Genomic DNA, 15,216 nt, shown 5'->3' with positions numbered 1-15,216 from the left:
ACCCCGCCACCCGCCACCCCGCCACCCGCCACCCGCCACCCGCCACCCCGCCACCCCGCCACCCCGCCACCCCGCCACCTGATCCTCAGACCGCATCCTGAAACCAACTGCCTCCTCTTCCCTCACCGCATCCCTACACCGCTTCCTGCCGCTCCTCCCATCTAATTTCTCACCTTTATTAATCTACATATATTAAACTTGCCTCTACTTGCCCCTACTTGCTCTAATTCTTAACTTGGCTTATTCTCTTCTATACTTCTACTTGCTCTAATTCTTCTCTAATTCCCTCTCTAATTCCTCTCTGTTCCCTCTCTTGGCTAATTCCTCCCTCTTGCTCCTCCTATGTCTATGGTAGCTTCCCGCCTGCGCACTTGGAAACACCACCGACTCCGCAACAACCACGTTCGCCCGCCGACTGCAGTTGAACACAACCACCTCCGCAATGTCCTTCGCCTTCAGTGGCTCGTAGCCTTCGTACACCTTGCTGGCTTTTGTGGCATCGCCGCCAAACCGCACCAGCGAGAACTCCGTCTCCACAGCACCCGGGTCAATCTCCATCACACGGATCCTAGTGCTGATCAGCTCCTTTCGGACCGCCTGCGTGAAGCTCCGCACGGCAGACTTTGTGGCGCAGTAGATACTGCCCCCAGGATAGCTCTCAATCCCAGCTATCGATCCAACCGCACAATGTCCCCACTATTCCTCTCCTTCATAGGGGAATCACCGTCTGTCATCTTGATCAGCCCAACAACATTCGTCGCAAACATCTCCTCAACATCCTCGTCCCTAATGCTTAGCACATCGATGTCACGATAATCGGAGGGAAGCGCTGCAAAACGCGTCGATATTTGCTCAACGCTGAAGTCCTGCGTATTCACCTGGCCCACTTTGCTTTAATTGCTGGCTCATTCGCTAGTTTGTCGGCCACCTCCCCGCCAGCACTAACTTAATGTTTCCGCCGGCTGCCGCCACAAACTCACGCAATGGCCTCGCCAATGCCCGCAGACGCCCCGGTGATGAGCACTGTTTTTTGTTCAAGATTTGCCTGTGCTTGTGATCCTAATGACATATAATTCCTGGTTAAGTTGCAATAAATAAATTGTTTAATAAAGCAACCATTTACGTAATCTTTTCAGTGGTCAGATACTCCGTTAGTCCTTCTTCTCAATGGCACCTGCACAAAGTGCCCTCGGCTGAACGCGCCACGGCTGAACGCGCCACCTGCCCCTCCCACTCAGTCCGTGTGATTTAAACCCCACCTCCTGCTGATGGGCTCCAGTTTCGCAGTTTATCTCATCAGTTCCAGACCACAATCGGCGTTTGCGCGCTGGTCTGGTCGCTGGGGTCGAAAATGCAAGGGTTGGCCGCGCTTCTTGATGGCCGTGTACGTGCAGGACTGGTTGCGACGACACCCCGCGCTTGCCTGCTCTTGTCAGACACGCCATCACGTGGCCCGCTCTTTCGAGCTCTATTTCGTGTCTCAGCTATGATTATAAAGTATGCTTAATCCTATACCCGGCAGGGTCGGTGTAGTTCTTAACTTGGCCCTCCTAAATTTCTATTTACTCTATCTCTCAGCTATTTAGTCTCCCCCTTGTAGAACTCATAATCGGTGTATCCGTGCGCTGGGTCTGGTGCCCAGTAGAATGTATCCCTCTCGTACTTGTTCAGTGGCCAGTCGTGCCTCAGTCTCTCAACTAGGTCCGGGTTCGAAATGAAGTACCGGCCAAAGGCAACCAGATCAGCAATGTCGTCCTCAGTGTACGATAGCGCTCTCTGTCTGTCAATCGCACCTGCCGCAATGAACTTGATACCCGCAGGCTTCAAAATGTCTCTGAAGATCTTCAGGCTGAACTGCTGCTTTACAGACACCTGGTTTTCCAGGTTCTTCAGCTTCTCAGCCTCTGGAATCACAAAATCACTTCTTGGGTCCACCATGTGCACGTAGGCCACTGGCTCCGCAAACTGTGCTATCTGTTCACACACGTACGACCAGTGTGAATTAGGGTCAGAATCGTAGCAGTCCTGGAAATTTCCGTAAGGACTAAAACGAATACCAACCTTAGCGGCACCAATCGCATCGACAACAGCTTTGATAACCTGCAATGGGAATTTTGCACGCTTCTCAATGCTTCCACCATATTCGTCATCACGCGTGTTAATATTGTCCATCAAAAATTGGTCCAGCAGGTACCCGTTGGCCGAATGCACCTCGACAAAGTCAAATCCTGCAGCAATAGCATTCTTGGCGGCATTCACATAATCATTAATAACATTCTGGAAGTCATCTCCATGCATCTTTCTTGGAGGGAAGTCCTTGTACTCCAACCCATTGTTCATGCTGGTGCCCTTCAGTGGTGTGGAAGTTGAAGAGATAGGCTGAATTCCATGAAGCTCTAGTGCAGTGGTAGCTCTACCAACATGCCACAACTGGCACGAGATAAAGCCGCCTTTGGCGTGGACAGCTTGCGTGATCTTTTTCCATCCTGCAACCTGATCGTCGGCCCAGATACCAGGAACACCGGAATAACCGCAGGAAGTGATGGAAATAGGAGATGCTTCAGTGATCAGAAGACCCCCTGGAGTAGCTCTTTGGGAATAGTACTCGACCATCAAATCATTCGGCACAAAATAGCCTTTGGTTGGTGTTCCTCTGCATCTGGTAAGGGGTGCAAGAGTGACACGATGCTTTAGTTCAACATTTCCAAGCTTAAGTGGTTTGAAGAGTGTAGGTTCCGACATATTTGAAAGATGTCAAGAAAACAGTAAGATTCAGGGGTATATATATTAACCCAAATTAAAATCGCCGATTGACAGAATTCTATATAAGATTTCGGAGATTTTTTGCCGAGAAGGCAACTCACCTTTCAAACTGTGGAAACCGGAGATTCTAAGAGACAGCGTTGAAGCTAAGCCCTAAGCCTTACTAATTACCAAATATTGGAGATTCCAACCGTTCCGCGATGCCACTCTTATTACATCGTTTTCGAAGACTGGCTCGCTGTGCCCCAATATTGGTTGCTTTAAAACACCGAGAGATTTTTTGTTTCTTTTTTTGGCTGTAAGCACTCCACAGAGTTCCGAGATTAAAAGAACTTTTTCGAAATACAATTTCTAGTGTCATGCAGATATCTGGGTGTTATCATAAATGAAGTCATTGGTGTGCTGTTTATCAAAATTTACGAGTCCTCGTCTCCGAGGGTGATGTTCCAGATGAGTTTTAGAGACTCAGTGATTTTGAAGCTTATAGGGATTCCACCGCAATCACATATATCTGCACAGCGCGAACTCCACGCTTGCTGGCAATGACTAATTACGTTTCAATGTGTAGATGCTTCTGGCAACAGAAATTGTCTTCTTTCAGGGATCGTATATGTGATGATATGATCAGGATCTATCAAGGTGTACCCCATGTGAGGTAATTTCAAATTGGTTCAACAGCTTTCTCTTATTGAATGTAGTGACGCGCCCATTTGATCCTGATACAAAAGGTGATACAACATGAACCTTATTTGTACTGTACATTCAAATCAAACGTTGCGAAGTGCACTCAGCCAAGAAGGAATTTCTTGTCTGTCATATAACAAAGCTCTGGAAGTGAAAACAAGACTCCTATACGTGGGATATTTAGTCCTTTCTTCGCAATGTCGCAACCAAAAACTTTTGAATGGACAAAAATTCACAGAAACAGCATGCTCAATTCTTCAAGCCTAATCCACGAATCGTACACGGCTAAATGCTCGCATTAAAGGGAGCCTCATGATAGTGCCATTTAGTTTTTGACAGCGCTCGCAACTACCGAAATTGTAAGGTGAAAAATTTCATTCTCAAACTCTTGTAGAGGCCTGACCAACGATATATTGCAATTCTCAACAATACTGATTTTTGGATTATGAAGCGAATCTTGTTTGAAAATCCCCCTCCCGGATCACTGAAAACTTTTTATATGGCAACAGTGTGAAATCTTGCAGTTATCTCTTGATTATCTCGCAATAGCTTCCAAAAGGCCAAAAAGCTGAATTCATCAGTCGCGATTTGAACGTCGCACAAATTACGTACCGATTGCGAAGACTATGGCGATTCCTTTTGGTGGTGTCAGATCTGACTAGAAACGACAAATCTGCAGTTCTAGGATGAGGCATATCAGTAGCGCACAACACAGTGCTAGAAAGCATGGATACAAAAAGTTCATTTGCATGCAAAAGGTTCCACTCCCTAGCTCACCAATGACACAGGAGAAACTAGTTGCGTAACGAAATCATACGAATGTGGTCCTTCTGTATGGATTAATCAAACTGACGGTCTGCTGCTTCAGCCTTGAAAGCAATGATTAATTACACACCGTGTCGTTAACTGTCGATAAATGTATGTTATGATCATCCGTTCAGAACGGAGAGCATTCACGTCTTAAAAATAGAGGCACTATTTTTCACAGTATCTGGAATTCAAACCGCCCGCTAGCTTCTGCATCCCTGCACAGAAGCAAGATTCAATTTGATATTGATGTCTCTTTAAAATGAATGATGATCTAGTAGCGAACAAGACTTATTTTTTTGAAAACCAAAGAATGTACGTCGGGAACCTAACACAAGGTTGGGAAAACCCCAAATTCGTACCAATATATTGTCTTGTTCAGTCGTCATCATTTTCAAGTTTTCACTTCACTAAATCAGCTCGTGTATCATTTGTACGATACGCGTCAAATCTAGCAGTTCCTTCACAGGGCGGAGGATGTTGTGAGATCATAGAACTCTTTTCCAAGAGTATTTAAGTTCAGAGAACTACGTGTTTTTTTAGCTTCTAAGCTTATCGCAAGTAGGTCGTTGATTAGAAATCAAACAGAATTTATACCCAATTTGTCGATATACTATTAATTATACTGAAAATCCTATCATTTGCATAAGGAGCGGTGATACCGACGTTCACAAAATGCGTGATTTGTCATACAGTGCTAAACTTTGAGTGGAAGCATAAAAAGAATGCAATATCTAATTAAACCGTTATCATGTCTGCATTAAATGCCTGGTTTCTTAAAATCAGGAACTTGGTGGATGATAGATATAGATCCAAAGAACTGGCCTATTGTTTTATCTTGATTGGCACATGTCTCGATAACTTGAATATTACCGCTGCCTTCAGCATGACCGAAAGCTTGCAAAAACAAATGGGAGCTACCACAGCTGATGCAACATGGGTTGTCTCGTCCTATGCTCTGACTATGGGAGCATTCATTATATTATTCGGAAAATTGAGTGACATTCATGGTCTCCACAAAGTCTTTACTACAGGTCTATTTGCAATGTCGATAATGAGCCTGATTTGCGCTGTGATAACTAAGACCATCATTCCATTGATTGTTTTCCGTGCCTTTCAGGGTATTGCGGGAGCATCCATGATCCCTAGTGCAGTTGGGTTGTGTGGCAATTATTTCCATGGGCCTCAACTTTCCACTGCGATCAACTACCTAATGCTTGCTTTTTGTGCGTCTCTGGGTATCGGAACTATATTAGGAGGTGCATTTTCGATAACAAGCATTGGTTACAGAGCATTTTTCTATTTTTCGTTTGCAATCAGTTTTGTAAGCTCCATCGCCCTGTTTTTCTTGATTGTGCCAGTTGAGAGAACGAGGGAGCATAATATGATGAAGTCAAAATACTTGGATTATGGTGGAGCACTTCTTCTTGTCGGTGGACTGATTCTCATTATATATGGCTTTACTGAAGCTGGTACACGATGGGACTCGCCCAAAGTTTACGCGACTATCCCTGTTGGAACAGTGGTTGTTCTTATTGTGCTCCTTTTTGAAAATTTTTACGTCATTCCCTACCAAAGAACTCACAGAAACTCAAACAGTTATCGCTCCAAACTGGTTCTGCTATTCCCTTTTGAAGTTGTTAAAATCACAAATTTTCTTCCGTTTTTTGTCGGTCTGACTTTCAATTATGCTGGATTCACTGCATTAATTACTTCCCTTTTGCTTTATCATGAGTTTGTGGATGGAGACTCTGCAATTGTTGCAGCAGTCAAAGTGTTCTGCACATCAGCAGGTATATTAATAGGAGCCCTTCTTTACAGACCGTGGATGCAAAAACGATTTGGTAGCAAAATCTTGCTGATCTGGTCTGCAGTCGTTTGTTTGGGAACATCCATTTGGATAACACGAATTGACCATGCTAACCGCTATTCATTCTGGATATACGAGTTTGTTCCTCAATTATTATATGGATACGGAACGAACATTTTTTACCAGGTCTACTACCTTGCTCTGCTTTCTGAGACGCCGTTACATCTGCAAGGGAATGTTACGGGTATATTTCAGACCATAGGTCAGATTGGTAAATGTTTGGGCACTGCGATTGCATCATCCATTATAGGTGCCCTAGATTCATCCAAAGTTTACTCAAAATCGTATGTGCAGACAAGATGTGTAAACGCCCTTTGGTTCACAGTGGCGTGCTTTGCTTTGGAATTGGTGATGATGTTGTTCAGCAAGAACAGCAGGCCGACACAAAAAAGTAAGACGGAGGAAAGCAAAGATGAAAGCGAGAAAACAATCGAGGAATATGACATCGAGAACCCAGCTTGAAATATGATAATGGTTATAGAAATTAAATCATATAGACAAGTGATTGAAGCATGAACAATTTGGTTAATGTGTTTAGTTTTCAATTCTAGCTGATACATTTTGAACAAAGTCAGCTAAGCCTTCTATCAAATGATTATTGGCAAGATCATAGAATTGGCGAAATCCATCATGGAAGACCTCTTGCGAAAACCACTCATTCCACTCCAGTTGATTATGTGGATCCATACTTACTCTAGTGCCCGGGTCCATTTTTCTTTTGGTCTTCACTTCTCTATCTAATTGCTCTGCGATTGCACCCGAAACTGTTTCATATAAGGATTTGAATCTCGTATATTTGGGATAATAAGTACAAGCTTCTTGCATGATCTTCAACAACCTCCTGGAAAAGTTATTTATATCCGTCGCATTTGATTCGAGTCTCCAGCAACAATAGATCATGGTGAGTCCAATTGCAAGAATATCGTGTAAACATGTGGGAGTCACTTTCCAGCCGCTGGCAATCAAGGAGTTGTAACATTCCACTCCTAGAATACATTTCTCTTTGCACAGTTGAACCGCGGCTCCATCCGGCAACGGAAACGAAGGCGAAGGCCTATTCAAGACAATGGAGAAAACACAATACCGTACTTTGAGCTCGTGGTAGCATATGAGATTGTTTGGTACTTCTATCTCTACTTGTTTCATCCAAATGTCCAGTCGATCTTGCAGCTCGGATCGTATAGATTGAATTTGTTCATCGTCAAGAGGAGGTTCACTTCCAGTGGTCCTAGAGGTGTAAACGCTTTCCAACATGTCTCCAGCAATTTCCGAAATTTTGATAAGCATGATGCTTGGGAGCAATTGCACTTCATTGTATGATGTTTTCAAATTAATGATGTAATCGTCCTTGAGAAGTTTTGGCAAAGGAGTATCAATAGCTTTAGTTCTCAGAGAGAGACCTCGTCCGAACTTCATAGCAACCGATCGATCGGCTATATATGAACACCAGAATAACCTGTTTCGTTGCTCATCACGCTCCTCGCCAAAACTCCATGTGGGATTATACCGATGAACCCCAAGCTCCATCGCAAGCGACATGCAAAACCGGCTCAGGTACCAAAGATCTCCATTATCGTCTTCTAAAGCATCTGACTCTAGCTTCCATATGACTAGCAAAAGAAGAGCCTGGAGAGATTTTTCAGACCGATTTCCTAATATGTTCTCCAAATATCTAGAAGCAGTGTTGTAATATTCATTGGGGGTAAAGGGGTTTCGTATCGCATCAGCATGTGTAAGTTTCTGTGACGCAATTGCCATGATCATGAAGAAGGTATATTTTTCATAGCGTGATATTTCTTGCGGGCGCTCATAAATATTAGTTTGTAACAAGAGCAATTGAGGTATGTTATGGATTGGGTAATAGATTTGCAGCGTGTCGATATATTTCTGCAATAAGAACTTTGACATTTGTTTTGAAGGTAAGGCTGCACAGGACTGGGTGACTTCGAGATCAAAATTCTCGAAGTCGCTGGTATTAGGTTTGTCCAGATTATTTTTCAGGTCCAACTGTTTTAGAAACAAACGAGCAAAGTTGAGGCCCGTGGCTGCTCCAATGTATTTTCCTGAATTTATGTTGTTTGTGACCACCAGGCTTCCAACTTCATGAGCCACATTTTCAATCAGGCTGTCCTTTTTTGATTGCTCGAGCTGTCTTATAATAGGTTCAACTGTCTTGTGGCTATACCCTACCTCTTCTGCGATATTGCAGTCAAGGTTGGCCTTTTCACATCTTAGACACTTTGGGAAGCTTGTCGGACACTGGCATTAGTCAACTGTCACTAAACTTACCTTCACCTTTTTTGCCTTGCAGTGTTTGCAAGGCCTTTCAAAATCTGGTTTGGGGAGCGCGACCATTGTGTTCGGTAAATAATGGTTATTTTGATTTTTTTTGGCATAAGTGAGGCTCACACAAACGCAGAAATTTGCTTTTCGCGTGATAACAGAACTCGGGGAAGCCGAGCACCACGACTCAGTACAGGAATTTTTTTCTCGTTTCCTCAAGAACCCCAATGCACACAATCACAACAGTGGAAACACATACCTGTGGCGAGCCTTTCCGGGTTGTCACAGGAGGACTTCCCAGCCTGCCGGGCAAAACTCTTCTGGAGAAAAGGAACTGTCTAGAGCGGGAGCATGACTACATAAGACTATCGCTGATGAGAGAACCAAGAGGACATTACGATATGTTTGGAGGGTTTCTCTTAGACCCAGTCGAAAATGGTGATGCTGCCGTTCTTTTCATGAATCCTAGTGGCTATACAGACCAATGTGGCCACGGAATCATCGCGATTGTCACTCTCTTAATCCAGCTACGCAAGTTACCCGATGAGCATTACAGATTGAAGCCAGATCTGATGTCAATCAGACTCGAAACTACCGTCGGCATACTCGAAACAGAGGCATGTTGGAATGGCCAAAAAGTTGAGTATGTCAGGTTCCGCAACACCCCTGTTTGGATCCTTTACGAAAACTTGACAATTAATTCCTCTATGGGTCCGATTACAGGAGATATAGTTTTTAATGGGGCATTTAACTTTTTTGCAGAGCTTGATCCAATTGTTCTCCAAGTCAAACCTGAGAGTTCAAGTCGCATTATCGAACTGGGTGGTGAGATTAAGGAGAGAATACAAAAAATGGGATTGGACATCTCTAGCGAGGAGTTTCCTCAGATTAAAGGGCTACACGGAGTTGATTTTGTTAATGTAAGACAAAAGGATCCAACAGATGAAACAAAACCCAACCAGAAATCTGTTTTGGTACTAGGCCACAAGCAAATAGACAGATCTCCTTGCGGCTCTGGAACAGCTGGAAGAACAGGCTTGCTATACTTGAAGGGTCGGATTTCACCCGAGCACATTTTCGTGAACGAATCCATCATAGGTTCTACCTTCAAGGCCAAGATTGTGGATACTAATGTTAGGGCAAATTGTAACACCAAAAAAGCATGTGTCGTTGAAATTCAAGGTCAAGCACATCTACTCGGAAAATCAGAATGGTGGCTGGATCCTGATGACGAGATCGGATATAGAGGGTTTGTAATACATAGATAAGCTACGACTATTTGTAATAATTTCGGAAAACCCTAGGAAAAAGTCTCGGGGATCCCGATCCAGAATAGTCAAAAAAAATGTTGTCGTAAGTTGTGGCTCCTATATTGCTCTCGAGGAATCTTATATAAATGTACATGGAAATCTCGGCACCTCCGTAGAGAGACTCTAATTATGACTGAAAAGGACGTTCACACCGAATCTATTCTGGAAAATAACGACAGTTATGACAACTCTCCAGAGATCCTCGCTGAGGAGCTGAAGCTCAACAAACGTGTGGTGACGAAGATTGATCTTGTTGTGCTACCATTTCTTGTTTGCACAGTGTTCTTACAGCTTCTGGACAAGAATTCCCTTTCATATGCTGCGATCTATGGTCTGAAAACTGATAACAACTTGAAAGGACAAGAATACAGTTGGCTAGCAACTATCTTTTACCTAGGTTATTTGTTTGCCGAAATACCAGTGTTTTTCCTGCTATCCAGGATCCATAACCTAGGACGTTTCATGTGTATACTCATGATGATCTGGGGAGCACTGCTGATGTGTATGTCTGCTTGCCATAACTTCGCAGGTCTAGCAATTATCCGTTTGTTTCTGGGAATTTTTGAGGCCGCAATCCAGCCTGCTTGCATTGTTATTTCAACTACTTGGTATACGAAGAAGGAACAGCCTATTAGAATGGCTTTGTGGTCCAACACGTTTGCCGGTGTGTTCAACGGTATCTTTGGTTATGGAATAGGTCACTGGGGAGGCCCACTGGCGATCTGGCAATACATTTTTCTAGTTTATGGTGCCGTCACTGTCGTCTTTGGGGCCTGCTATTACTTTATTCTCCCTTCCAAAATTGAAAACGCTTGGTTTCTTTCGAAAAGAGAACGCCAATGCGCAATTGCCCGGACGGCAACCAATCAGACGGGTATTCATCTGAATCTGGGAGAAATCAAGTGGTCACAGATTTTGGAGTCGGTTCGTGACCCTAAGTACTGGTTACTGGTGGTGTTCATCATTGTGCAAAACTTTATCAATGCCGGAATTACCAATTTCAACACCTTTATCATTAAAGGATTTGGGTATTCAAACTACAAAACCATGCTTCTTGCCACGCCTCAAGCAGCCGTGGCTATGGGAGCCTGTCTCACAGTGGCATTGATTTGTTACTTTGTGAAGAATATCAGATTCATTCTTATCTGTATAACAACGAGTATCACGATGGCTGGCATCATTATGCTCTGGAAAATCTCTCCAGAAGAGCACAGAAACACTTGCCTTGCGGCAGTGTATATTTGTGGTTTCTACAATGCTCCATATGTGCTGACATTGTCGCTGATCGCGTCAAATAATAGCGGCAGCTCGAAGAAATCTTTCAACTCTATCAGCGTGGGTCTGTTCTATGCTCTCGGCAATCTTATAGGTCCTCAGTTTTTTATTGACTCTGAGTCTCCAACATATCATACAGGAATCAAAGCTATGTTGGCAGCATGTGTGATCATGTTTTTCTGCGTGACTACGTATGCGATTTTGTGTTCTTTGGAGAACAAGCGGAGAGATCGAAAGCATGAATCGGAGAGTGGCGTTCCCCTAACCGTTGAAGAGCTCATTCGAGTGGGAGAAGAGGTTGATGAACACGATCTAACAGACGTGCAAAATAAACATTTCCGTTATAGCTTTTAGTTATGCGTACAATACTTTGAATATACGCGATCTAGTTCGAGAAGGAAGTTGCGTTTGAAGTCGACGTCAGGCGTCCAAGCCATTTTTATAGCATTTTTTTCAAAGTCGTAGATATCTTTGAATGTGAAATGGCACCCTTCTGCAACACCTAAAATTGTTCCCGTCTTTGAGTAAACAAGATATGCGGGGTCATCACTATTCAATGTGATCGGAATTCCATAGCGATGGAGTTTGATAACTTTTGGGAATACATTTTGTGGTCCCAAATGTTTTTGGTAGCCCATAGGACATAGTGTGAGTCCTATATTGGCTTTTTTCACCAGCTCCAACAATTCGGACTTGTCAGCAGCATTCAACCCATGGTCTATTCTATCTGCGCCACTCTCAAGTTGGGGAAGTAAATAATGCTCTGGGTTCACAATTTCATGTGTAGCTGGCTTGCCTCTTTTCCCTCCCAGCTCAGTCACTACGTACTCGATATGATCATGTGAATTTTTTTGACCAACGTCGCAATGGGCAGTAATCTTCCACGCATATTTGCGTGCCATCAAGAATGTTTCCTGAAATTTACCTGGCGGATTGTTGTACTCATCGGAATCCAGACCCAGAGCTATTATTTTATCTTTGTAAGGTTCTGCCTGGCGGATCGTCTCAAGAGCACTTTCAGCTGACATGTCTCTCAAAATGCACATTATCCAATGAATTTGAACATCGTACATTGGAGCCATTCTTTGAGCTTTCAGAAGGCCACTCATCACGGTATCAAAATCAACTCCGCGAGAAGTATGAGCCTGGGGATCAAAAAATGCCTCTAAATATCTGATATTCTGAGATTGCGCAACTTTGATGTAGTCCAAAGCCAAATGGTAGAAATCGTCCTCTGTGAGCAGGACATTCATGGAGGCATAGTATACCTCCAAAAACTCCTGCAAGTATTTGGTGGCATCTTGACCCTCTTCATAAAGATATTCGGTTAAATATTGGCTTTTAAGCTCTTCTAAAGACTTCACCCCAGGAATCTCAATCCCATTTGCTTGTGCACATAACCAGCGCCGTTCAGCCGTTAGCGTGCCCTCTATATGAAGGTGCAGCTCGCATTTGGGCAGCTCGCTCACAAAAGTTGTGATATCCATTGATTGAAGATATGCTCTACTGTTGCAGCCAATAATATTTTGCTACGGGGCACGCAACCGTCTAATCAGCGCGCAAATTTTTCATTGCTACCTTTCTCGGCCTTATCTATGCCTGATAATCATTTTAGACGGCTATACCTATTGTAATCTATGCAAAATTTTCCAGATTTGAGTATCTGCGGGCGCCGAAAGCCGGCGCTATTGTTCATCGCTTCGCCTTTCTTTGCGGCGACAGAATTATTGCAGTAAAGCATTATCTTATTGAAAAAATTCATTACGAACTGTTGTTCAAACGTTGAACAACTGGACTTCTAAACATGGTCGTGATGCGCGTTCGTCAAATTTTGCCTGCCTTGGGCGAAATGCCATCTCAAAATATTTAGTTGCGTCTCCACATAATGGCCTCGTCTGCAGAAAACGGCAGGGGGTTTTTCTATCACAGTTGATAACTAAATGAAACCGTCACTAAGCTATTCTGAATAGATGATGCCTTTCAAAATTTTTCAGTTATAAATCTCATTCGATTTTCCCTTTGAAGACCACCAATCGTCATGCTAGAAGCTCCTCTTCCTCAAGGCGCAGGATATGCCGTTGTCGTTGGACTCGGCTTTGTGTTTTCTCTCGGAATGATTATGACTACATTCATTCTCCGAAGATACCAAAAAGAGATTATCACTGCTGAAGAGTTTGTGGCCGCTGGGCGGTCTGTTAAAACTGGTTTGATTGCAGCAGCAGTTGTGAGTTCCTGGACTTGGGCTGCCACACTGCTACAATCGTGCACCCAGGTGTACAAGAACGGTATTTCTGGAGGTGAGTACCATGGCGTATGCACATTCTTTACTAACTGTCAGGTTTCTACTATGCCTCGGGTGCTACCGTGCAAATTATTCTGTTTGCGTTTATTGCCATCAAGGCCAAGCAGAGGGCCCCGGAAGCTCACACATACCTGGAAATTGTCAAGGCCAGATATGGAACCACTGCCCATGCAGTTTACATGTTCTTTGCCATTGCCACAAACGTTCTGGTGACTGCTATGCTTCTCACGGGAGGTTCTGCCGTCATCAGTGACTTGACTGGCATGAATACTGTTGCTGCCTGTTTCCTGCTGCCGGTTGGTGTCGTTGTGTACACCTTGTTTGGTGGAATCAAGGCTACTTTCCTGACTGATTACGCTCACACCATTGCCATCATCGTCATTATTCTCACATTTGCATTCACCACCTATGTTTCCGGAGACGTTTTAGGATCCACAAGCAAAGTGTATGACTTGGTTATTGAGGCCGCCAAGGAGAAGCCGATCGAGGGCAATGCCGAGGGGTCCTTCCTCACCATGAATTCTCGGTCTGGAGGAATATTTTTCGTCATCAACATTGTCGGAAACTTCGGTACTGTTTTCCTTGATAACGGATACTGGAACAAGGCCATAGCCTCCAGTCCTGCCGCAGCCTTGCCGGGATACATTTTTGGCGGCCTTGCATGGTTCGCTGTTCCTTGGCTTGTGTCTACCACTATGGGTCTTGCCTGTGTTGCTCTCGAGAAGACACCGGCATTTCCTTCCTATCCAAACCTGCTCACGGCTGATGAAGTGTCTGCAGGTTTGGTGCTACCAAGCGCCGCCGTTGCCATGATGGGAAAAGGCGGTGCGGTTGCTGCGTTGATTATGGTCTTTATGGCCGTCACCTCTGCCTCCTCTGCTGAATTCATTGCCGTCTCCTCAATTTTCTCCTACGATATCTACAAAGGCTACATCAACCCTTCGGCGTCCGGAAAAAGACTCATTTTCACCTCGCACGTGTCAGTCGTGGTTTTTTCCCTAGTGATGTCTGGCTTTGCTACCGGCTTATGGTATGCAGGCATCTCGATGGGATACCTGTACGAGCTTATGGGTATCATTATTTCCGCCGCTGTTTTCCCTGCCGCTATGACTCTGCTATCAAAAAAACAAAATGTTCACGCCGTTGTCTGGTCGCCTATTCTTGGAACAGCCTTCGCCATCATGAGTTGGCTTGTGTGCACAAAAAAGAAGTTTGGAAGCATAACTGTGTCCAACACTTTTGAGGACGATGCCATGCTGACAGGTAACGTTGTTGCTCTGCTCTCACCATTGATCTTTGTGCCAATCCTGACTTATGCTTTTGGATCGCAGGAGTTTGACTGGGAAATTCTCAAAACCATTAGAAGAGTGGATGAGACTGAGGAAATCATTGAGGCCACCGAGCCTGTCACTGAGGACGCAGAGTTCCAGCCTGTCAAGTCGCATATGACCGCCATTGCTCACGACATCTACGAGCAAAAGAAAGCTACTGCTGCTGCCGAAGAGGAGGAACTTCTCAGAAAAGCCTCCAAAATTGCCGGATACACCTGTTTGTTTATGGCAATCTCGCTGCTTGTGCTTTGGCCAATGCCAATGTACGGAAGCAAATACATTTTCTCCAAGAAATTCTTCACGGGATGGGTGACTGTTGGCATTATCTGGTTATTCTTTTCTGCCTTCATTGTCATTATCTACCCGTTGTGGGAAGGAAGACATGGAATATATGTTTCCATGAGAGGAATATACTGGGACCTCACTGGACAAACTTGGAAACTTAGAGAGTGGCAGAATGAGCATCCTGAGGAACTGCATGTTGTTCGCAGTCAGGTGTCTGCTGAAATTGCTCACGAAAGAGCCGGAGGAATTGATCAGGCCATTGAACGCCTCTCTGAAAAAGATTGATTGAGGTTTTATGTATCACTT

General features: G+C 44.2%; 7 protein-coding genes across 7 annotated transcripts; 4 read left to right on the top strand and 3 right to left on the bottom strand.

Moving 5' to 3' along the window:
* Nucleotides 1-1,578: 1,578 nt before the first annotated feature.
* Nucleotides 1,579-2,742, bottom strand: HPODL_03767 (12-oxophytodienoate reductase 3; the record flags this gene model as incomplete). The annotated part of the gene is made up of 1 exon (XM_014080097.1): nt 1,579-2,742. The coding sequence occupies one exon, from the start codon at nt 2,740-2,742 to the stop codon at nt 1,579-1,581; it is 1,164 nt and encodes a 387-aa protein (XP_013935572.1).
* Nucleotides 2,743-5,005: 2,263 nt separating this feature from the next.
* On the top strand, nt 5,006-6,586 carry HPODL_03766 (Aminotriazole resistance protein; the record flags this gene model as incomplete). Its single annotated transcript, XM_014080096.1, has 1 exon — nt 5,006-6,586. One exon carries the CDS (start codon nt 5,006-5,008, stop codon nt 6,584-6,586), a length of 1,581 nt encoding a protein of 526 aa, XP_013935571.1.
* Nucleotides 6,587-6,658: 72 nt separating this feature from the next.
* On the bottom strand, nt 6,659-8,479 carry HPODL_03765 (uncharacterized protein; the record flags this gene model as incomplete). Its single annotated transcript, XM_014080095.1, has 2 exons — nt 6,659-8,383; nt 8,414-8,479. The coding sequence occupies 2 exons, from the start codon at nt 8,477-8,479 to the stop codon at nt 6,659-6,661; spliced, it is 1,791 nt and encodes a 596-aa protein (XP_013935570.1).
* A 155-nt stretch (nt 8,480-8,634) lies between these two features.
* HPODL_03764 (uncharacterized protein) lies at nt 8,635-9,675 on the top strand (the record flags this gene model as incomplete). The annotated part of the gene is made up of 1 exon (XM_014080094.1): nt 8,635-9,675. One exon carries the CDS (start codon nt 8,635-8,637, stop codon nt 9,673-9,675), a length of 1,041 nt encoding a protein of 346 aa, XP_013935569.1.
* A 171-nt stretch (nt 9,676-9,846) lies between these two features.
* On the top strand, nt 9,847-11,346 carry HPODL_03763 (putative allantoate permease; the record flags this gene model as incomplete). Its single annotated transcript, XM_014080093.1, has 1 exon — nt 9,847-11,346. One exon carries the CDS (start codon nt 9,847-9,849, stop codon nt 11,344-11,346), a length of 1,500 nt encoding a protein of 499 aa, XP_013935568.1.
* Nucleotides 11,343-12,479, bottom strand: HPODL_03762 (adenosine deaminase; the record flags this gene model as incomplete). Its single annotated transcript, XM_014080092.1, has 1 exon — nt 11,343-12,479. The coding sequence occupies one exon, from the start codon at nt 12,477-12,479 to the stop codon at nt 11,343-11,345; it is 1,137 nt and encodes a 378-aa protein (XP_013935567.1).
* Nucleotides 12,480-13,030: 551 nt separating this feature from the next.
* HPODL_03761 (Urea active transporter) lies at nt 13,031-15,195 on the top strand (the record flags this gene model as incomplete). Its single annotated transcript, XM_014080091.1, has 2 exons — nt 13,031-13,289; nt 13,331-15,195. The coding sequence occupies 2 exons, from the start codon at nt 13,031-13,033 to the stop codon at nt 15,193-15,195; spliced, it is 2,124 nt and encodes a 707-aa protein (XP_013935566.1).
* Nucleotides 15,196-15,216: the final 21 nt, after the last annotated feature.

This window comes from Ogataea parapolymorpha, chromosome IV, assembly GCF_000187245.1.
Source record: "Ogataea parapolymorpha DL-1 chromosome IV, whole genome shotgun sequence".
Classification (NCBI taxonomy): domain Eukaryota; kingdom Fungi; phylum Ascomycota; class Pichiomycetes; order Pichiales; family Pichiaceae; genus Ogataea; species Ogataea parapolymorpha.
This window is presented reverse-complemented; position numbering and strand designations above follow the sequence as displayed.